At 40.6% G+C, this 24425-nt stretch overlaps 1 protein-coding gene across 30 annotated transcripts in view; it reads left to right on the top strand.

Annotated features, from left to right (window-relative positions):
* Positions 1 to 24425, top strand: part of Gtdc1 (glycosyltransferase-like domain containing 1) — a 395485-nt gene that overhangs the window by 323695 nt on the left and 47365 nt on the right. For 27 of the 30 annotated variants that reach the window (XR_010064658.1, XR_010064659.1, NM_001024274.2 and 24 more), the window contains one exon: positions 11012 to 11326. Coding sequence is in view for 26 of the 30 variants with exons in the window: in NM_001024274.2 (NP_001019445.1) it covers positions 11012 to 11326 (315 nt within the window). In the remaining 4 variants the exon portion in view is untranslated. Of the gene's footprint in view, positions 1 to 9692; positions 9767 to 11011; positions 11327 to 24425 lie in introns of those variants that run through there. The other 3 variants (XM_063284105.1, XM_063284103.1, XM_063284104.1) reach the window with 2 other exon arrangements.

Genomic DNA, 24425 nt, shown 5'->3' with positions numbered 1-24425 from the left:
AACCACATTTTCTGTATCCATTCTTCTGTCGCAGGACTTCTGAGTTGTTTCCAACTTCTGACTGTCAGAAACAAGGTTGCTGTGAACATACTGGAACACATGCCCCTGTGGCATGCTGGGGCATCTTTTGAGTATATTCCCAAGAGTAGTATAGCTGGGTCTTCAGGTAGATCTATTTCCAATTTTCTGAGGAACCTCCAGATTGATTTCCAACATTTTGCAATCCCACCATCAATGGAGGAGTGTTTCTCTTTCTCCACATCCTCACCAACATGTGTTGTCACCTGAGGTTTTGATCTTAGCCACTCTGATTGATGTAAGGTGTAAGCTCAGTGTTGTTTTGATTTGTGTTTCTCTGATCACTAAGGACTTTGAACATTTCTTCAGGTGCTTCTCAGCTATTCCTCAGAGATTCCTCTGTTGTGAATTCTAGGTTTAGTTCTATACCCCATGTTTTGATTGGGTTGTTTTTTGTTTTTTGTTGTTGTTTGTTTGTTTGTTTGTTTGTTTGTTTTGGTGGCTAGCTTCTTTTGTTCTTTATATTTTGGATATTAGCCCTCTATCGAGTGTGAGGTTAGTGAATAACTTTTTTCCAATCTATAGGTTGCTGATTTGACTTATTGACTATATTCTTTACCTTATAAGAAGCTTGCCAGTTTCATGAGGTCCCATTTATCAGTGTTTGATTTTAGAGCATGAGCCATTAGAGGTCTGTTTAGGAAATTTCCCCCTGTACCATTGAGTGCAAGGCTGTTTCCCACTTTCTTTTCTATTAGATTCATTGTGCCTGGTTTTATTTTGAGGTCTTTGCACTTGAGGTTTATACAGGGCAATAAGAATGGATAAATTTGCATTCTTCTACATGGGAACCAACAGTTGAACCAGCACCATTTATTAAAGATGCTTTCTTTTTTCCATTGTATATTTTTGGTTTCTTTATCAAAGATCAAGTGTGGGTAATTGTGTGATTTTATTTCTGGGTCTTCAATTCCATTTCACTGATCAGCATGTCTGTCTCTGTACCAATACCATGCAGTTTTTATCACTATTGCTCTGTAGTAGAGCTTGAGGTCAGGGATGGTGATTTCCCGCAGCTGTTTTTATTGTAAAGAATTTTTTCCCTATTTTGGGTTTTTTGCCTTTCCAGATGAATTTGAAAATTGCTCTTTCCATGTGTTTGAAGAATTGTGTTGGGATTTAGATGGTGATTGCATTGAATTTGTAGATTGCCTTTGGTAGGATGACCATTTTTACTATATTAATTCTGTCAATCCATGAGCATGGGAGATCTCTCATGACTACTATGAAGGGAATTGTTTCCCTAATTTCTTTCTCAGCCAGTTTATCATTTGTATAAAAGAAGGCTACTGATTTATTTGAGTTAATTTTCTACCCAGCCACTTGGCTGAAGTTGTTTATCAGCTGGAGAAGTTCTCTGGTAGAATTTTTGGGGTTGCTTATGTATATTATCATCTCATCTACAAATAGTGATACCTTTATCTCTTCTTTGCCAATTTGTATCCCCTTGATCTCTTTTTGTTTTCTTATTGTTCTAGCTAGCACTTCACGTACTATATTGAATTGATATAGGGAGAGTGGGCATCCTTTTTTTGTTACTGATTTTAGTAGGATTGCTTCAAGTATCTCTCCATTTAATTTGATATTGGTCGTTGGTTTGCAGTAAGTTGCCTTTGTATTTAGGTATGGGCCTTGAATTCCTGATCTCTCCAATATTTTAACATTAAGTAGTGTTATATTTTGTCAAATGCTTTTTCTGCATCTAAGGAAATGATCATGTGATTTTCTTCTTCGAGTTTGTTTATATAGTGGATTACGTTAATGGATTTTCATATATTGAACCAATCTTGCATCCCTGGGATGAAGTCTACTTGATCATGTTGAATGATGGCTTTGATGTGTACTTGGATTCAGTTTGCAAGAATTTTATTGTGTATTTTGGCATAGATATTCATAAGTGAGATTGGTTTGAAATTCTCTTTTTTGACTGGATCCTTCTGTGGTTAAGTTATCAGAGTAATTGTGGCTTCATAGAATGAATTAGGTAGTGTTCTTTCTGTTTCTACTTTATGGAATAGTTTGAGGAATATTGGTATTAGGTCTTCTTTGAAGGTCTGGTAGAATTCCATCTCGTCTAGGATTTTTTTGGTTGGGAGGATTTAATGACTTCTATTTTTTTTTTTAATGGCATATGGGTCTGTTTAGATAGTTTACCTGCTCTTGATTTAAGTTTGGTATGTGACATCTGTCTAGAAAATCATCCATTTCATCTACATTTTCCAGTTCTGTTTAGTATGGCTTTTATTAGTAGATCTGATGATTTTTTTGAATTTCCTCTGTTTCTGTTGTTATGTCTCCCTTTCATTTCTGATTTTGTTAATTTGGATACTGGTTCTTGATTTTGGATATTTGGATACTTTAGTTAGTTTGGCTAGGGATTTATCTACTTTGTTGATTCTCTCAAAGAACCATCTTTTAGTTTTACTGATTCTTTGTTTTGTTCTCTTTGTTTCTATTTGGTTGATTTCTGCCCTGAGTTTGACTATTTCCTGCCATCTACTCCTCTTGGTTGTGTTTGCTTCTTTTTGTTCTAGAGCTCTCAGGTGTGCCGTTAAGTTGCTAGTGAAAGATCTCTTCAGTTTCTTTACCAGGGCACTTAGTGCTATGAAGTTTTCTCTTAGCACTGCTTTAATTGTGTCTCAAAAGTTTGGATGTCAATTAGACAAGATGGATGAAGCAAAGAAGTGCAGGCCGACAGGAGCCGGATGTAGATCGCTCCTGAGAGACACAGCCAGAATACAGCAAACACAGAGGCGTATGCCAGCAGCAAACCACTGAATTGAGAATAGGACCCCCGTTGAAGGAATCAGAGAAAGAACTGGAAGAGCTTGAAGGGACCCCATATGTACAATGCCAAGCAACCAGAGCTTCCAGGGACTAAGCCACTACCTAAAGACTATACATGGACTGACCCTGGACTCTGACCTCATAGGTAGCAATGAACATCCTAGTAAGAGCACCAGTGGAAGGGGAAGCCCTGGGTCCTGCTAAGACTGAACCCCCAGTGAACTAGATTGTTGGGGGGAGGACGGCAAGGGGGGAAGATGGGGAGGGGAACACCCATAAGGAAGGGGAAGGGGGAGGGGGATGTTTGCCCGGAAACCGGGAAAGGGAATAACACTCGAAATGTATATAAGAAATACTCAAGTTAATAAAAAAAAATTTATACATGTCAGGCTGGATGCCTATCTGAGCTGAAACTTGTGCACAATATCCTACAAGAACCTTACAAGAAATTAGAAGGCCTGTTCTGACCACACTAAGATGTCCAGATTTCTTCCTGAATAAAGAGTGGAGCACAGGGAATAAAATTGGGAAAAAAAAAGTTTGGATGTGATTTGTCAACATTTTCATTAAATTCTAGGAAGTCTTTAATTTCTCCCTGACCAGGTTATCATTGAGTAGAGCATTGTTCAGCTTCCATGTGTATGTGCGCTTTCTGTTGTTTTTGCTGTTATTGAAGGGTAGCCTTAGGCCATGGTGATCTGATAGTATGAGTGGGATTATTTCAATCTTCTTTTATCAGTTGAAGGTTATTTTGTGATCAGTTATATGGTCAATTTTGGAGAAGGTACCCATGAGGTGCTGAGAAGAAGGTGTATTCTTTTGTTTTAGGATGAAATATTCTGTAGATAGTCTGTTAAATCCATTTGGTTAATAATCTCTATTAGTTTCACTGCATCTCTGTTTAGTTTCTGTTTCAATTACCTGTCCATTGGTGAGAGTGGGGTGTTGAAGTCTCCCACTATTATTGTGGGAGGTTCTATGTGTGTTTTGAGCTTTAGTAAAATTTCTTTTATGAATGTGGGTACCCTTGCATTTGGGGCATAGATGTTCAGAATTGAGACTTTGTCTTGGTGGATTTTCCCTTTGATGAATATGAAGTGTCCTTCTTCATCACGCTTGATACATTTTGGTTGAAAGTCTATTTTATTGGATATTAGGATAGCAGCTCCAGCTTGTTTCTTAGGACCATCTGCTTGGAAGACCTTTTTCCATCCTTTACACTGAGATGCTGTCTGTCTTTGTTATTGAGGTGTGTTTCTTGGATGCAACAAAATGCTGGATATTTTTGGGTATCTAGTCTGTAGTTTATGTCTTTTTATAGGTGACTGGTGACTTGAGTCCATTAATATTGAGAGATATTAAAGACAGATGAATATTGGTTCCTGTGTTGTTGTTTTGGTTTTTTTCGGTTTTGTTTGTTTGTTTTGTTTTTTGTTGGTTTTTTGTTTTGTTTTGTTTTTGGTGGTTTTTGGGGGTTTTTTTGTTTTGTTTTGTTTTGTTTTTGGTAGGTGGCTTTATGTGTTTGTGGTTCTCACCTTTTGGCTTTCTTTTAAGATGCTTAATATCTTGACTTTTCTTTGGTGTAAGGACCTTCCTTGTGTTGCAGGTTTCCTTCTAGGATCCTCTGTAGGTCTGGATTGGGAGATAGATACTGTTTGAATTTGGTTTTGTTCTGGAATATTTTGCTTCCTCCATATATGTTGGTTGACAGTTTTGCTAAGTATAATAGCCTGGGCTGGCATTTGTGTTCTCTTAAAGTCTGTATGACCTCTGACCAGGCTCTTCTGGCTTTTAGTGTCTCTGTTGAGAAGTCTGGTGTAATTCTGATAGGTCTACCTTTGTATATTACTTGGCCCTTTTCTCTTGCAGTTTTTAGTATTCTTTCTTTGTTCTGTGTTTAGTGTTTTGCTTATTATGTGATGAGAGCATTTTCTTTTTTTGGCCCATTTATTTGGTGTTCTATAGGCTTCTTGTACCTTTATGGCCATCTCTCTTTTTAAGTTGGGGAAGTTTTCTTCTATGATTTTGTTTAAGACATTTTCAGGTTCTTTTTGCTGGAAAACAGTTCTCCTCTATTCCAATTATGCTTAGATTTCTTTGTGTGTGTGTGTGTGTGTGTGTGTGTGTGTGTGTGTGTGTGTGTGTGTGTCCTGAATTTCCTAGATGTTTGGGGTCAGAAGTTTTTTATGATTTGAATTTTCTTTGACAGTTGTGTCAATCTTTTCTACGGTATCCTCCAGCTTTTAGGTGTGCTGGTGTATTCAGGGTTTGCTGTGGTGGGAGAACAGAGTTTTGATGATGCCCATGTATATTGGCTTCTTGTGGTTATGATCTTGCGCTTGCTTCTCACCATCTGATTATCCCTGGTGTTTGCAGGTCTAGGTGACACTGTCTGGAGTCTCTATCTTTTATCCCTGTGTTGCTTCAGGTCTTCTAGTAGGCCTGTGGCCCTGGCTGTAGCAGACCTCCTATAGGGCCTTCCAACTGGAGGATCTTCAGAGAGGCAGAGGAGCTGCTGATTTGTTGCCATGGCAGCAGTAGATTTCCTGGGAAGCCTTCAGACTGCTGTTGGGTCTTCAGAGGAGTAGTCAAGCTGTTATCCTCTGTGAAGCTGTTCTCCAGGGATCCCGCAGACTGTAGTTTCTGTTTCCCTGTGTGCAGTAGAACTCCAGGGAGTTTTTCAGTCTGTTGGGTCAGTTGTCCTGCATGACACAGATCCCCCAGGTGGTCTCCAGACTGGTGTCTGTTGCCCAGTTGACTTGTGAACAGAAGAATTCCTGGGATGCCTTCAAGCTGTGGTGTCTTCAGGGGAGTAGATAAGCTGGTGACCAGTTGCTCAGTTGCCTTGTGTGCAGCAGATCTCCGGGGATGCATCAGGTTGTGGTGTCAAATGTCCTGAGTGCAGAAGATCTCCAGGGATACATCAGGGTATGGTATCTTCTGGCAGCAGACTAGCAGTCTCTCTCAGCAGAAAGGACCAGGCCCCCAATCTCTTTTCCAAAGCAAAACTATATATCATCTTTCTCTTGGACTACAATTCGTAAACATGTTTACTCATTTGTCTATAGAACTATAGTCAGAAATTACCGTGATGAGTATTTTTATTACAATCTCCAGAGTAGTACATCTCCCATGAGTACATTTCAGCTGAAGCATTCCCTTAGGCATTTCCTTGTTCTAAAGTGTGCCTTCCTTCCTCCTGAATCCCTCTCTGGTCAGCTCCAGAAATTACCTGAAACGGTGAAGAGGTTTTCCTTCATTTAGTGTCCATAGCAACATCATTTAAACTTATTTATTGCTTCTCCTGACTGACTTAAGGTCCAACTCTAGGTTTGTGTGTGTGGACTTGCAAAGGCTGGGAGGAGGGGATATGAATTTGGACCTAGGAAACACTTGCCTAAGCTTGTCTTTATAGTGTGCCTGGCATAGTACTGGGATTTTTGTGACTTTGGAGACTGTAGGACAAAGATGGGGAAGATTGGGTTTTGAAAAGAGGAACTCCCTTTCGTGCATTGGCTCTGAAGAAAGTTAGAAAGGAGAGTCCTCAGGCAAGTAACAGATTAGAAGTGTGGGAATGAGTGTGCTGAATCATAATCCTGAGAGATCCCTGATCTGTGCTCTGATAGGCTGGTCTGTTTTTCTTTTGTTTTCTTTCTCTCCTTATTTCTCAACCTTCTCTCTCTTTCTCTCCTCATTAGCAGCTCCACATGAGTTGAAGCTGAGGAAAAGAAAGAAGTGCTGAGACTTGAGCCTATCTGCAGAGTGTCTGTAGGTCAGTTCTAGGATACACATGACATTTGCATGTTAGTCCGGCTCTAAGGGATTTTATAAAGCATGAGAACAGTTTATTGCAGGTATCTCTTATCTGTGGATTATAAATAGTGTCTGGATAAGAACATTCTGGGTGGGTTAATTAGAGTGATGTCTATTGTTAACCAAACTGCTTGCTAGCATTATGCCTATTTGAACTTGGTATTGATGAGGAGTAATTGACCACAGAATTGCATTCCGAGAGGCAGAAAGCTGTTGTTTTTTAATTTCTATTATGGCAATAAATTGTTTACATAAACATGTCTTTGAAAATATGAGCTCCAAGGCACAGAGATTCACTTTGTACAGGATGGTGAATAATATTGTTTTATTTTCAGATGAATGAATTTGTCCAGTCTGCCTAAAAGCCAGCTTTATTGAAATTAAGTAGTTAAAATTTGTTTTATTTTCTGCCATCACTTTTGCTACCAAGTGTATGATAGTAGTATTTTTAACTTACCCTAACTAAAGGAGGTGCCCTGTTAAATCCAGGTAATTACCTAAATACTTCTTTGGGTGACAATTGCTATAATAAATAGACTGTTAAAGAAAAGTGTAAAAAGATATATAGATGAGTAAAAAAATTGCTATAGCCACCTACTTCTAGGTACTGGATTGTTATCTATGTTATTTATTGGTATTTTGTCCAGCTCAATTATTAAGTTTCCATAGCTCTAGAATTCCATGGGGAATTTATTCTAAGAGCTAATAAATTACACCGTCAGGGAGTTTTTCTTGAAATTCAGCTTAAAATTTCCCATTCTTAATTTCATCTCATTATTCCTAGTTATACCCCCTTGTACCAGGCTAAATAATTATTCTTTCTCCTTAGAGACGCCTATTATGTATCCGTCTAGTTGTCACTTCACCAGGCCATTCATATTTAGCTCCTTTAATCTGTCCTCATAAATCAACTCTTCCATTGCCTTAATCATTATTATTGCTCTTCTAAGAACTATCTAATTTTCAAACATATACAGTTGTCAGGGACTCCAGTGAAATCAGCATTCAGTGAGAATCAGCGTCTTCCAACCTCTGCAGAAGACCCAGAAGCCAGTGCTGGGCCAGGTCAGACCCAGAAGCCAGTGCTGGGCCAGGTCAGACCCAGAAGCCAGTGCTGGGCCAGGTGAGCACTTGCTCACCTGAGCTAGTTCAGAATGTTTCCAGGGACGTTCTCCTATGTCCATCCTGATCTCAAGATAGTCTGTTTTCATGGGTTCATGAGATAGGATTTGTAAGCCCTTTGACGTACTGTCCTGATTATATCCTGCATCTTCCCTTGTCCTTATTCCATACCACCTACCAGGCAGCTGCTACAACCGATCGTCCTGAGGATGCTTTGGTAAGCTTGGGGAGTATAATCAGGCCTGGAACCTACCAACTTCACAATTCCTTGTCAGTTATCAACTCTTATTGTTTACAGCCCTTGAGCCAGTCTCCTATGCTCTTTAATTTGCAATTTCCCTCACATTCTAGAGAGTATAAATAGATTTTAATAGAGTAAGATGGGTCATGATACTCTTTTCTAAAAGTGAAGATATTGTTTCAATTCTCATTGATTTATTTGTAGTTGTGAATCCTTTGTGCACTGTTTGTAATTTTGTTGGAATGGGATTTTTTTTTTCCTTTGCTGGCATTCTTTATCTACATAAACAAGTAGATGTAACGTTTCTACTGCCACTTTCCAGATGTGCCCAGGCTGGAGGCTCCTAATCTGACTAGCTGTCCTTCTTCCCAGGAAGTTAAAGATCTCTCTCTCTCTCTCTCTCTCTCTCTCTCTCTCTCTCTCTCTCTCTCTCCCTCTCCCTCTCCCTCTCCCTCTCCCTCTCCCTCTCCCTCTCCCTCTCTCTCTCTCTCCCTCTCCTTCCCTCCCTCCCTCTCTCTCTCCCCCTCTCCCTCTCTCTCTCTCTCTCTCTCTCTCCCTTCCTCCCTCCCTCCCTCCCTCCCTCCCTCTCTCCCTCTCTCTCTCTCCCTCTCCCTCTCCCTCTCCCTCTCGAGCACGCGCGCGCACACACACACACACACACACACACACACACACACACACACACACACCCCTCCCTATCCATTGTGGTCCTCAGTGAGAACTTAAGGTGCCATTCGTATTTTGATTTTGTTTTAGGAAGAAGGTTCATTCGTTCTTTTAAAACTTCAGTACCTATGATGTGGCATTACAATATGTAAATGCCCAGTTTTTTTTCCACTTTAAATCAAAGACTGTCTCATCATTTTATTTAAAAATGTAGAAAATTGGTTCAATTCTTTGTAGTTCTCTCTGTGTGCCGTCATCTGTTTAGCCTAACTCAGGAAGACAGGAGTTCCATGTACTGTTGATCTAACTGTTTGGAACCAGAATAGATACGAGGCTTCATAGAACAAGCACAGGAGTCCCTGAAGACGCCTTTTAGTGGTAGACTCTCTCAGTGATGAGCAATGGATAAGCTGTTGAGTTCACATAGGTTCCCTATGCTGCTTTCTAGTGTTGTTCATCAGGCCTGGCTTTAGGCTTAGTTAACTCTGCCTGTTTCCATGAGCACTGCCCTCACTCCTCAACACACCTGACTTTTGTTCATTTTTGAATATCTTTTACTGTATGAACTTCTGGCCCATCCCTCTCCTCCCCAGCCCCCACCAAGGAGGCATGTATGCACACATATGAATGTTTTTAGTTTTAATCACAACCTTTATTTACCTTGCTAGAAATAGGGGACCTGAACTAACCGGTTTAGGAAATAAGTCTTCAGATTCTGCACTTGGTATCTAAAACAGTTTTGTTTTATTGTTTTATTTTTCAGTTTCCTCTTTCCTTCATCTTTGCAAGAAAGCCATTTATTAGCTTTTACAAACTACCCGCTCCCTAGTAAATCCTGCCATTCATCACCTGTGTTATAATTTTTTACTGTTTCCCAAGAATCCTGCTTCTTTCTCAGCAAGTGTCCTCAGGGGAATAGCCCAAAGTTCCTGTGCCTTCCTCACCTCTCCTCCTGGATGTCACTCATAAACCCTTATCCTCTCAGGGCTTCTGCCTGTCCCACCCACAGAGGGACGCTCTGTGAGCACGCTCAGCCGTCACCAGGGAATGGTTGAAGTGGTAAGCTGCCCACTCCAAGGCCTTCTGAAGGGTCTGTGCTTCTGTTACATGTTCCGTGTAGGGAGGCTTTTGTTTCATCTCTAGAGTGTGGCACTATTTCAAAATCCCTTCCTTCACCTATAACTGTAGCTTACTCTGCTTTCAGGAGTTTTCTTCCCCACCTGCCCCTTACATACATGTATTTTCTGTTTATTCACTGAGGAGACAGTTTAGGAAAAGGCCTAGTCTCTGGATGAGCTTTTACAAACTACCTGCTCCCTAGTAAATCCTGCCATTTACTCTCAGGTTCTGAGAGTTCAGTCACCTGGCCCAGCCAGCGTCTCCAGACCTGCTTCCTGGGTTGGGTGCTACTCCAAATGAAGCCCTCTTCCTCCACATCCTTTTCTACCTTCCTCCAAACACAGAACTTGCCTGCGTGTAAAATCTTTCCATAAAGCCGCCTTTAAGCTTTTACTGGTCTACAAGTCAGGAATATTCTTATTTCCAGTTTCAGAAGTTAGAGTGTCTGTTACTGTATAGAAGGTGTTGCTAGCATAGACTAGGTGGCTGTTCATTCGCTGTCTCCCACTCTCAGCACTCTTGGTTTGCTCCCTATATGAGAGCTCCTTAAGGTTATAGCTTGTAGTGGTATAGATGACTGTTTGATTTTAGGCTATGTTAGAATCTTTGTAAAGATTTTTAAATTTCAATTCTTTCAAATCAGTACTGTATTTAGCTCTGATTGACAAAGGACTATAGAAATACATAGATATGAAAATTACAAAGAGTAAAATGTACTTCAAGAGACATCAGCCACATCAACTTAATAGAGTATGTATAGGTTCCCAGGAACACAAAAGAGCCCATGAACAGAAATGGCAAGAGTTAACCGAGGAAGATGTCAGTGAATGGCGAGAGTTGTTTTAGGCCTTGGCATGACTGCATACAGAAAATGGGAATCCAGAAAGACAAATGAGTGAGCGACGGCAAACTACATCCATGGCCGTGTGGTCTACAGTACGGACCACATCAGTTTGTAGCCACAAAACCTCTTGGAAACTGTTAAGAAAGTCTTGGCCAACTTCAAACCTTCCAGCTTCCTCTTGGTGACTAATACTTGTTGCACTTTTCCTGAGAACTTTTGTCATAGCAGCTTCATTTTCTCTCAGTTTTGTGTGTCATCACTGTGTCCTTATAGGAAGGTAAGGGACTAATTTTACTTTTTTTTTCCCACTAAAAGCATATTGCATTCCCTTTTTGTAACAGATTCATGCCCAAGCACAAAATAGCCCACTTAAGGAGGATGCTCAGCCTTATTGGAAATGATGCTGCAGCGCTGTCTGTGACGCTTCCTCCCCAACCAGAGCAGAGGCTTTCTAAGAAGTCACTGGAGAATTTTGAATCAAAGTCTGATGAACACCCTGGCCTTGATACTGAACAAGAAACCCTGGACACCCCAACAATCCTCAAATCAGTCTCCCTTCCTGTGAGCGAAGAAAACCCGGCTCTTGGTCACAGCACCTTTTTGTGTGGAGCTGAAGATCAGCAGAGACCGCTGCACATTACATGGCCGCACAGGTGGTAAGTCAGGACACGCCACTCTCTACGTGTTACAAAATGTGTTTTCATGGTGGACTTTCTAACCTGATGTCCTTATAGCTTTAGCAAAGGATGGCTTGGAATTTCTCTTACAGATTCACCTAGCAGTGTTACTATGCCAGTACAGCACCAAGGCAGCAGTGCCCATAACTGTGCATTAACTACTGTGGTTTTATCTTATATGGGAGTTATAGATAACACTTGTAATGATTTGTTCAACCCGTAATAGCAGCCAGACACATTTAAAACATCAAATGTTATTCACGAAGTTTCAAAGGAGAAAAATCGTATGCCATTGTACACTCCCATGCCTGTTAATGCAGAGTCAGTTCACATGTGGACTTCAGTAGCGAGCATCACTGTTAGAACGATCCTCTCCGCTCCTTACTCTTGCTTTGACCAGTGGCAAATGGACAGCTTCATTTTATTTGCAGTGGATTACTGCATGTGAAGCGTCTCCCTCCTGCCAAATGCCTTTATGTTGTGCTAGTCAAAATTGTCTAGCTGAATGTCTTCTCATCACAGGAAAATCAATGCAGCATATAATTCCACCAAATATAAACTCGTAAACCTAGCCCTGGCTTCTATAAATTAGGATTTAAGGAGGTAAAATGTCCTGATAATCTTCGGTATTAGGCATGAATATTTTAATCTAGTTTTTATTCCTCCCAGTTAGTTTAATCTGCATGTGGCCTGATTAGAGTTGCTTCCCCTACAGATTATGGCCTCTTTATTGCCGCAGTGCTGGGCTGATCATTAGGTCCGATTGAGAGCAACTGTTTGCAGGTGAAGCAATAAGCACACACCGGCAGGAAAGCGCCTTTACCCAGGATTTGCCTCCGAGCATATTAAAGTCCTCGCTCCCAGGTGGTGTGCAGCATCTGGTACCTGAAGGGATTCTGCCTTTGATTCCGAGTGCATGAGCCTGAAATGTAGGGACTGAGCGCTGTTACGAGACGCAGTTTGGGGCTTGTCTGCTCCCTGTCACCCTTCCAGCCTCATGTCCCCAGAGCATCACGGGGCTCAGTCAGTATTCCTTCACATGCCATCAAGTACAGTGGGTTGGGATGAAATGAACCTATTTGAAGGTAAAGTCCCCACCCTCACTCCTGCCTTCTGCAAACCTCTAGTCCACTAACCTTTGCTTCCCTCTAAATGAGTAGTTACTACAAGAAAGTCAGTTCTAAAAGTTTGGTTCTGTATTTTCATAAAAATGTTAAATAATTTGGAGATCATGGGTATAAAACAATTTAGAGGCAAGGTTCTCCCAACATTGAGAACCATGTTATTCAACACTGCACAAAATTAGACAGAGCTATGTTAATAAAATTAACAATATTAAATTGAATAATTCCCTCTCTTCCTTTGTATATTTTTGCTTTAATTTAATTTAATTGCCTAAAGTTAGTTGCTTAAAGAGATGCAGCATGATGTTTGTGCACATTCTTATTGTTAAAGCTAAATTATTTTTAATTTGGAGAAGAGGGGAAAAAAGCTGCATCGGCAAGAGTAAATGCCAAAATATAAAAGTAACACATTCATCCTTACGGGTAATATAGTAGAACATTGGAAACTTGGAGGTTGCCAGACACATAGCTAACATTAGGGCTAATTTTGAAAATCTAGCGTGCAGTCAATTTTACTGATGCCTGGGGACATACAAGGTAGAAGCTGACAAGAGAACTAATTTTGTTTGGGTTATTTACTGCTATGCATCATCCACGGGTTCCCGCCTGACACACAGCTATATGAAGGGGATATTATCACACACTAAAAATTTATGTTGACATTCGATATTTGTTCAATATGTCAGCAGTATTACTTTCATAATCAAAAGAGTAAGAAAAAGAAAAAAGAAAAGCACTTTATGCTCATATAGATATATCTTTTTAATAACAGTCTATAAGGTTAATATAGTTTACCTTTGAGAGTATACAATGAAAACAAGCAGGGTTAGGAGGGGAAATGACAGAAGGCATCAACCCGAGCTGTTTGTTTGCCATTACCTACGCGAGCCATGTCAGCTCTCTGGCCCGCGTCTGATAGCTATTTGTTGTACAGAGAGCACAGCATAAAAAAAATATCAAACTCTTAATACTATTGTGTGCCCATAACCATCTGTCACTGCTAGCCTGGAGATGAGAGGAAGATTAGGAGGAATAAACACTGAGCCGCCGAGCATTGGTAAAGCCTTCGGGCAAAAAACTCTTGTGGGGACATCAAAGACATTCTAATTCCGAGGCAGTCAAGGATTACAGTGTGTAACCTGTGCTGACAACAGATAAATGACTGGCAATATTGTGCCAGAGCTGTTGGGTCCTGCATGGAGTACTGATGATGATGATGATGATGTTATCTTGCAGAATGGACTCTGCTGGGATAATTTTATGATAAAACACTTTTTTCAAATGCCACTGGGTCTAGGCAGACATTTACTAGCTACAGGGGTAGCAATCAGTTTCTTCAAAATTTACTGTTCTAAGCCCATTAGAGTTCCGGCACAGCAAGACTCTTCAATGAAAAGCTAAAATGCCTATGTTTCTTTAGGAGAATATATGCAAATGTTGGGAGCTGAACTCCTACCCTTTAGTGGTAGGTGCTTTATCATCTGATTTATGTAAATTTGCTCATAAAAATCAGTTTATTTTAATTGGTGAATATGAATTAGAAAATTAAGACTAGTTCATCCCCAGCTTCAAGCACGCATTCATTTAGACTTCATTGTATGGCTGGAGATCCTGTCATTGACCTATCGCTATGAATTGTGTTCTCAGGGAAAGCTTGCTTTCCCTGGAAATGAGTGGGGCTGTCTGGGTCTCTTATGCAGTCCTGTTCGTTCACTGCTCCATGCTGTGGCCGCTGTGCCCTGGTCTTCATCTGAGCCACTTTAACTCGTGCATTCCTTCTGAGTAGCTACGGAAGCTCTGCTCTCTGTTGCATTTTTGTCTTGGTCATGCCCATTTTCTAGAGGAGAATGGACAGGGGAAGTAGCAGCAGTGTTATCTCCCTCCTCAGCATCATCATGAGAACCGTGTCGTGGAGTCTGCAGAGCTCCCATGATGGGATCATGAACGGTCTCAAATACTGTGTTCAGCCTCTTAACACATCCTGTACTGAGTCCACCAAATGTTGAGCCTCCTTTGTAAAATATGTATCAAAATCAAAAAGTGACATTTTCTAAAAGATACATTCTGACTTTTTATATGTGTTGAATAAAATGTCTGTGTGTGAGAACAGACCCTTAAATGCAAGGTCTGCAGCTCTTTGGTCTTTCTGAATCTGAGATTGTTAAGGGCTATAATACAACCTATGCTGACAGTAGATAAATAACTGACAGTATTTTAGCAGACTCTCTGGGCTCTCTGCAGAGTAATTTGTTTTCTCCTTTCTACCCAGGCCTTAATGTTTTGTTATAACCATCTGTAGCACGGCACAGCTAATAGAAAGGACTTAGAGAAAGACCTATGAAAAGCACTGCATTTGGCAATGCTTGTTTTTTAAAAGCTGTTTCTTTCCAAAAAGTACAGCATTGCACCAGCTCCAACCTTAATGTAAAGGTTTCTGTATTGCAGTGGGCACAGACACACTGCTAGATGGAGAGTGAAAACAAGCGTAGAACACAGTGAATGCTCAGTCTTGTCCAGGTCCCTCTCCTCCAACAAACACTCTTAAAAATGAGTGAGCCAGTCAGATAGGCCAGAGGCTGAAAGCTTACCCAGGAAGCCTGATGACCTGAGTTCTAATTCCCAAACCTATGAAAATGTGGGAGGAGAGAACCAGTTGACAGAGCTGTCCTCTGTCCTGTACCTGCCCTCGCACATATTCTCATGGTAATCACAAAGGTTTACAAAAGGAGCAAGACACCAAAGGGCTTTTCTTTAGATTATACCTATGAGTGTTTACTATTTTAGACATGAAAACTGAGGACGGTATGTAAATTACATTCTCTTCCTCCTCCTCCTCTTGCTCCTCCTCCTCCTCCTCTTGCTCCTCCTCCTCCTCCTCTTTTTTGGTATTTTGGTTTGTTTGTTTGAGACAGGGTCTCATCTTACCATGTTGCTTTGTCTGTCCTGGAACTCACTATGCAGAACAGGCTGGCCTTGAATTCACAGAGATCCACCTGCCTCTGACTCCTGCTAGGATTAAAGGCATGTGCCACTATGCCCAGTTCATATTGTCACTTTAAATAACAAGAATACAATAATGAGTACATGGTGACAAATTATGTTTGTAAAAATTAATAGTTTCCAAAATAAGAAATACTAGTGAAGAAATGTCATTAATTTACTACATCTCTATACCTGCTGGCAATGTGCCATTTAAGTGGAAGACCATGGAGAAAATCCTGCTTCATAGAGATAGCACTTTGAAAGGAGTGTCATAGGGACCATTATGCATACGTAGGTACTCTTCCTTGATGCTATATCAGAACTTAATAAAGGGCTTTGTTAAAGGTTAGTTGCACCATGGAATCTGGAGCCACCACATTGCATTATCCATGGTCTGTTCCTTGCAAATTGAATAGATCTAGTGTCATGTGCAGGTCTCGTGGAAAACAGAGCCTCACCACATAATAGAGGTTTGCTGCACATTGATGCCATTGATCATGTGATTTTGAGACATCAGTATAAATCTCATAAGAAACATGCTTGAGTCTTAGAAAGCCGTTAAGCTCATGGTATAGATGCAGTTTCACCAAAATTCTATTGGCCACTTAAATACCTGAATTTATGACAAAAACACATATATCAGTTATCTTCCTTAAAGTGAGCTTCACATAGTTCATATTTGAAAATACCCAATTACAATTAGCAGTGGTATGTGTGTTGTTCATTGAGGTAAACTCCATTTCCTAAAGAAAGCAGCTGTTTTATTTCAGAAACCCAGCATTCACACAAATACTTATTCTAAAGATGACTGTTAATATCGTAATTTTTATAAAAGTTATTTTATATCCATTTCTAATTACTTGAACTTATTAGAATCATTACAGTTAAAGGTTTCTGATTGGTTCACTGAGATGGCTTAACACATAAGGGCTCTTGATGTCAGACCTGACTACATACATTCACTCCCAGAGTCTACGTGGTAAAAAGAAGGCTCCAACTCCCACAAGTTGTCTTCTGACCTCTGCATTTGCACTGTGGCTTGTTAATTCACACACAAACACATGAAAATCCTAAGTGTAAACTGTTTTTAAAGTCCCCCATTACGTCTTTATTTGAAGTGTGGGAGAACTGTCGGTCAGAGCTTTTCACCTTGAGTAGATTGAATTCTCATGGTCTACCTGGCAATTGCAGCTCTTTTCATAAAATAGTGCCCATTTGATTTATGCAAAGCTGATGACAGTTAAGGGAATGAATTTAGAAAGGACAAAACTTAGTCATCAGGACTTGAAATGTCTTCAGGTGACTAGTTGAGGAAGCATGAGCCCTACCTAACATGGGAAGAATTGGCATCCATGCCTTTAGAGGCTTTGGTGACCCCTAACGAAAATAGTTGATGCAAAATAGAAAGCTGTGCATTAAGACGTAGTAGTGAAATAAATTATTTTATTTCTTGACGCTAAAGTTTAGCACACAGCTTTAAAAACCAAGTTGATACCTACCTCTGAAATGCACATTAGACAGTTGGACAAAGGCTTGCCTTGGTTTCTCACTGCCAAAACAACTGGGGAGAGCAGTTTTTGCAGTTCTTGCTTTAGAGAATTTTTGCAGGTCTGTGCAGGTGCCATACATTCCATATAAAGAACAGGGAACCTTGTGCTGGTGTTCAGAGACAGGCATTCTGTGTTCAATTTCAATGTTAAATGTAAATCTCGTGCCAACAGAAAAATGGCCCTCACAGAACACTAATTCTGGGGACAGTGGTCATGTGGATGGCCACATGTCCTCCAGTCTCCTAGTGCACTTGGCTCCAGCCTCCTTGGATTTGAGAGGAGACTGCTTTCTTAAGGAGAGGTGATGCCACAGACCCTTCTAGTACCTCAGCCATTCCCAAAACTCAGTGACTTCAGTGAGTTTTGTATTTACCTCTCAGCCAATCAAAGATCACACGAATAAGGTTATGTTTGATTATAATCATTCCCAAATCAATAAGTTTTCTTCAGATGTATTTTTTCCCAGAGGGTTATTTTTGGGGGGAAGGGGGAAGATTTTATTTATTTGTTTGACCTATACATAAAGAACTTCAAATTTGCACCATTAAAAAAACTCTCAAGAATTTCTATTAGAATTTGAAAAGGCGCAAAAACTAACCTAAAATTTCGATGTAGTATACCACCTAATAATTTGACGCTGTTATACAATTCTACAATTTTCTTTTATATAGGATTTTATATGAAGTAGGAAACAGTACAAAAATAAGTAATAAAAAAAAATAAACCTTACCTAATCTCCATGTATAATTCCTGTTACCTACTTACAGTCTCTTTGCTGACTGTTTCCCAGACTACAGAATGTATCAGCAAAGTTGATAGGATCCAAGCTTGTCTGCTTCTTGGTATAAGTTTGACCTATTACATGTGAGGTCGGATAAACAACTTGTACCTGTCATTATCTTGGTGATGTTATCACTAGAGTAACTTTAACTAAAGTTCCCATTGCCCTTTCTTTGCTTAATGTGGTTAAAAATGTGTCTACACTTCACAAACCTACAGTTACTGTGAAGATGTTTGAGTCCGATACGATTATAACATAACCACTGAAGACTCACGTCTCCCTTTGCCTCTTCCTGTTTCCCATGTTGACCAGATACTTCAATTATCATTACGACTGGGTTAGCAAGTAGATGGCTCACTTGTATGTATGGGCGTGTAGACAGATGAGTGCATAGCTAAATGGAATTGCTTTCCCTGTGGCAGGCCCTGCCCTGTGTGCATTGTGCAGTTCTGTATACTCTATAGGCATGGAATAGAACTTCATACTTTCTACATGCTACCTTGTCACTTGCATCATGATTTAAATGATGCCATTTGTAAGTACCAAAGCCTGCTAGGCTAGAGACACAGGCTTTTGAGTGGGTGTGAGGTTGTTTCAGAGTGAATGACACGAGAGGACTCAGTGATTGCAGGTAGTCACCAGTGGCCGATGAGCTGTCACCTGCTCAGGCAGTAGGAGGGATGGCTGCAGACATAAGTGGAGTCAGTCAGTATCCAAGAGCACAGGTGGAGGCAGCCGTGTGATCAGCACTGCTTTAGAAGGCCTCTGACTTCTGCTCCGACCTCTTCTGTATAAAATATCATGGAACTTGTAAATAAAAATCCTTCATGAGTGTGTTAAAACTGAACAACTCATTGTAACAGAGATGATAGCATTTGGGGGAAAAGCCTCGAATTGATGAAGAACCAAACTAATTTCTCAGTTGTCATTAAAAATTAATCTAGGAGGAAGATTGCTATAGAATGCCTTCTACCCGCTTCTTCACCATAATCCGAGTGCTAATACTAGAAATATCCACTAAAATCACTTTTTAAACTCTAACCAAAATCCAAGTAAATGGGATCCTGTGGCTTTTGTCGGTTTTGTAGGTGAGGCTCAGTGGCCAGTCTCTTTCCTTACCCAGCCCAAAGATTTCCCAGGTAGACTATTAAAAGTTATTTAGGGGGTGCCCTGCTTCATTTTGTCCTTGTTGACTCTGCAACTAATTAGCTATTTCAACCATATTCATTTTCATTTTAGCATCACTTATTGGTTAAACAAAAGAAGAAATTCACACAAAGAGGCAGATGTTAGAGAGTTGTGTTCGGTTAGGGAGTCCCTCGAAGTGCCCATCCTCTGTTGAAGGAAATGGTGTGTCACAGTCTTCTTCAAAAGCATGTCTTTCTTTGCTGTCCTTTTTCATTAATTTAGATATGTTTCTAAGATGGTCCATGATGTTACTTCTAATTATGGTTACATGCAGTTAATTTCCTTTTTTCCTAAGCTTGGTGTGAAAGACAGTTTCCTCCCAGTGAGTGCAGGGGCCCACTGGTTATTCAGGAGTGGAGGGGATACTGAGGGAGCGGATCTTCCTGTTGCCCTAGCAACACATTTCTTTACCAGGGTTGAAATGACATGAGTTAATACAGCGCATACCTGCTGATTGGCACACTCCTCTATTCCAGCTGCAGTTCACAATTAAGTCCTGGACAGCTACAGCCAGGGGTTAATGTGCCTCATTAGGAGAACTGGGTCATTACTGGGAAATCAAGGCACTTAAGGCAGCATGGGTAAAATACAAAATTCAGCATCTAGAAGAGTGAGGCTCTTTTATGTTAATTAACCTTATTTTCCTAGGTTTAAAAAAAATCTTACATGAGCATGTCAGTGGATCAATTAATTGAAAAAAAGCTAGGATACTTTACTCTGAGTTGCCTTCATTTCCTTTGCAGGGATTTCATTATTTTATGGAAAATTCTTATGTCTATATGATGAGTAAAAGGGGTATTAAAATTAAGAAGGGAATCATCATGGAAATCAGTTTTACCACAAGGGAGTGAGCAAATAAAAGCCTTGGCAATGAAAATAAATAAGCTGTGCTAATGCCTCACCTAAGGAGCGGCACGTAAGCCTGTAAGACCTACCGTGTTTACAGGGACCTCCTCTCCTCTTTATTAAGCAGTTACATAGTTATTTGACCTTCAGAAACAGAAACTTTGGGAAAGTGGTTTTGGTGATTTGAAATATCCTTCTTGCAGAAGGCTGAGTAGCACTTAAACCTTAAAATTTTAGTTCCTAATTGACTTTTTAAAAAACCGAGTAGTGTTTTTTTTTTACTTGATATGTTCATAAATAATGTATCAAGACCCTTCTTGAAGCTTTATTTTCTTATTTCTTTAAAAAGCCGTTATGTTGAAAGTGGGATGTTTACAGAGGAGAAACAGATTCAAAGCACTGAGTACTGTTCCGTCTTCCTCATCCCAGCCTTCTCTGAAGCCTCTTCTTGCCACTTCCTTCACTTCTGGGACCTAATGGACACACACAAAAGCAAACGGGGTCTCTCTAGTCTTTGTCTCCAAAACACTTAGCCTCTTTAGCTCTAAACCAAAATTGCATGTTATAAACTGTTTTTAAGATTAAAAACCATTGATTAAGCCTTACAGGATGTAGAATTCGTACTGATGCTCCCTCACCTGAAATTAAAGTGACTACTTGTGGGACCATGAAAGGTAGCCTGGTTCCTCCCTGAGCTAAGACTAGAAGCCACAGAGACACTGAAGGGACAGTAGATGTTTGCCTGATTCCCAGGCACCAGGCCCTGTCACTAGCTGTAGTCCTCCATAGATTTGTGACCATCAGTCACGTAAGAGCAAGGCCCCAAGCCCCTCCACAGGTAGAAGATGTGACCATAGGTCACATAGGCTCAAGACAGATCTCCATTTTAATGAGGTACCTAAAGGCCTGGAGGCTTAGCCAATAAACTCTCCTTCCCAGACACTCCTCCCTACAAAAGGTATTTAATCTAAGGCCCACCCTGAGAAGTGGGGTATGGTTCTATACATCCACTTTCCGCCATCACAATAAATGCCTTAAAACCATGGACTGCCTCTTCTCATCAGGTTCCACCGTAGGGAGCCATGGAGAAGGCCTTTGCTTATAGAGCTGCTGTCTAATCTCCTGTAGAAGACCTCTCTGTGCTCCCAGCCATGATCACCAAATCAAGCCCAAGCTCAAGCCATCCACTGATAAGCCAAGGACCATCCCCCAGGACTAGTTCCCCCTCCTACACACACACACACACACACACACACACACACACACACACACACACAAGGCCTCACAGGCTCTGGGACCCTGTCCCACACCTCAGACTATGCTTTCCCACCCTGGGAGTGGTGTCCTGGGGCTTCCCTACAGACCAAGACCCACCCAGCAAAGGCAGTCAGCATCCCATATCCTTCCTCCCCAAGTGGCCGAGCCCTGTGGTGGAACAGAGGTGGGACCCCATAACCCTACAACTACTGTGTTTCTTAGGATTACTTTTCTCTCTCAAAAGTCATATTCCTCTCACAGTGAAGTCTTCAGATACTTTTTTAGGAGACAGTCCTCATCAACCCTTGCACACACTGTTATGCATCCTGGGATTGGCATGCAGTGTTAGTACTATATGCACTAATTGCTTGTCCTCAGGTTGGCATGCCATGGTAACTCCAAGCTTGCCACAGTAGCTGACTGACACCCTGAATGTTGCTGGTTTTGAAACAGTCTATTCTGAGATTGGCTGTGTTCTTCAGCTGGGACCAGTCTGTGGTTTCAGCAAGAGTCCCCAGGGTGTGAAGCCCAAGAGTGAGAGCAGAAGACAAAGACTGTAGGTGTTCCCTAAATTACGCTCTCTTTTCCTTGGGAAGACAGTTGGAGCACACTTTCTAGTCTCTTTGGGGTAGCTGCCTGATTGAATCTTAGCATTTCCTCAGAATGAGAGAGCTGCTTCCAAGCTAGGACAGCAGGAGACATCCCGGCAATCTCTCGTGCTCCTCTTCCTGTCCATCTAGACAGAGCTGTCACTTGATGATGATAGTTCTGGAACATTGGATAATGCTGGATGGATAGCAAGGCCACTTGTCATATGTCTACCATCCTGGTATTACAAACAAGGATTTTATGCGTTCTCTGGCCGTGTGAGCCCGCCTCAGGTGGTCTCAGGAGCAGTAGTGATAACAGAAGAAGCCAGGATACACCTGAAGATTTTGGCTGTACTGGGCAAATGAAGGTGCTATTTATTTAGTGAGGTGGAAAACCTGTTACATTAGAAAGATGGTTTTGGCCTGCAACTAGAAATTTCTAACCGAACATTGATACCCAAGTGTCAGTCCGATGAGAAAGAAGGGCTGAGGATAGCAACCTGGGAATTATTAGCAAGATATGTACAACTTCTTTAAAGAATTTTTAATATGCTAGACTTTAAATTTAAATTTTAGCTTCCTGATTTTAAACACTGAATTTATTCTAAGTCTAAGGATATCAGTTGTGCCCTCCTACACAGTTTTGACAGAGCCTTTACCCTAGTTGTGATTGTCCTTTGCATCATGTCTGAAGACAGGTCACCCACTCTCTAGTGTCAGTCAGTTCCTTCTTTAGAAGAAGGGGATAATGTAGCCTGTGTTACAAGATTAAAGATGATATATGAAAATGAGCTAGCTCACACAGTTCCTGGCCAAGAAAAGAAATCCTAATAAACCAGCATTGACTATTTTTATTAGTGGATTAAGCCAAGCACTTCATTAGCTGACACAGGACTCTTATTCTTGCCTATCTCCTATTGGTTAAAATCCATTTTTCTTAACTCTCCTAGAAAAAGAAAAAGAACGATACAGCTAAATAAAGTCATCTTTTTTTGTCTCCATTTTCAGCCTACCAAAACAAGTACATACTGTGCAAAAAAATGGAATTAAACTACAGAAGAAACACTTCTAAGTGGCTGGCTTGGAAATGAAGTATCTCAAAGGCAGGCTACCAACTGTCACTTCTCATTGTGTGACTGTTAGGGTATTACTAAACCTACATGGAAAGGCTTTTTTTTTTCTGAACTTTTACTTCAAGCACTCACACTGTAAATATCACAAATTATTTCTATTTTTAACAAGATGGATGCCGTAAGCTTTTGAGTAATAATGATGGTGCCTAGATAGCAAGAAAATAAATCACGTGACTTAGAGATGGCTTGGTGACCTGAAGACATTAACTAAAGACACAGACAGTCAGTACTACGGGGTAAGCCAAGGTCAGAATAATCATTTAAAAATGTGTTGACCAGAATGTAAGAAGAGGATGGGAATATGTACTGACTAGTCTTATGTCAACCTGACACAGCTAGAGTCATCAGAGGCCCTCAGTTGAGGAAATGCCTCCATGAGATCCAACTGTAAGGCCTTTTCTCAGTTAGTGATGAATGGGGAAGAGCCAAGCCCATTATGGTTGATTCCATATCTAGGCTAGTGGGCCTGGGTTCTATAGGAAAGCAGCACCCCTTCATGACCTGTGCGTCAGCTCCTGTTTGCAGGTTCCTGCCCTATTTCAGTTCTTGTCCTGACTTCCTTCAGTGATGAACTGCATTGTGGAAGGTTAAACTGAATAAACCCTTTCCTCCCCAGGTTACTTTGTCATGGTGTCTCATCACAGCAATAAATCACTGAGTAAGACAGGATATATATTCTATACTGTGGTAGGAATGTATATTCGTACAGCCATTATGGAAATCAGAATAAACATTCCTCACAAAATTAAAAATAGATTATGTGATCCAACAATCCCATACTGTGAATCCAAAAGAAAGTCAAATCAATCTATTTATGATAGCTAAGATATGGAATCAACCAGAATGATGGAAAGAAAATAGAGTAGTCATACACCATGGAATACTATTTAGCAAATAAAAATAGAATAGATCCTGACATTTGTGATAAAGTGGATAAACCTGAAGAACAATATATTAAGAGAAGTAAGCCAGAAACAAAAAGATATATCCCAGCATTCATGCACATGTAGATTCTAAAGCAATGGTGGGCTCTAAACATGCAAGCATTTGTTAAAATGTACCTGGAACCTGTGAGAACAGTTCCAGACGATGAATAATGGAGAAGAACCATCACAAATATGTCAGTACCATCCCATAATCTAAGGTCTGGACCAAATAAAAAGGAGGTTCACCTTTCTTGCTGTGCCTTACTGCCCTGAGGTAAACAGCCTGCCCTACCAGCCAGGAGATCTACATTGCCTCAAGCTAAAAGAGAGACAAAGCAAACCTTCGCTCACTTACATTGTTCATGTCTGATATATGTCATAGTGCCTCGAATCTGACTAATGGACTGGTAGATAGCAGAGGGGCTTGCCGTCTAGACAGTCTGCCACACAGTAAGACTACAAGTTAGGATCCATGCTTGGTAAGTTCAGTCTGGAACATGCTCTCAGCCCAGTAGCTATGAGGTATTGCATCTGCTTATTGGACTTAAGCATTTCAGAATGCATGTGCATTTTACCAGACAAGGGAAGCATGCAGTTCTGGCTGTCAGATGAAAACTGATTAACAGTACACAAAATTCAGGTGGAAAAGAGAAACTAGCAATGTATAATTTTAGCAGTAAGAATGCAGTTTAGACACATAA

This window comes from Rattus norvegicus, chromosome 3 (genome assembly GCF_036323735.1).
Source record: "Rattus norvegicus strain BN/NHsdMcwi chromosome 3, GRCr8, whole genome shotgun sequence".
In the NCBI taxonomy this organism is placed as follows: Eukaryota; Metazoa; Chordata; class Mammalia; order Rodentia; family Muridae; genus Rattus; species Rattus norvegicus.
Note: the sequence above shows the minus strand (reverse complement) of the source record. Positions and strands in the feature narration are given on the sequence as shown.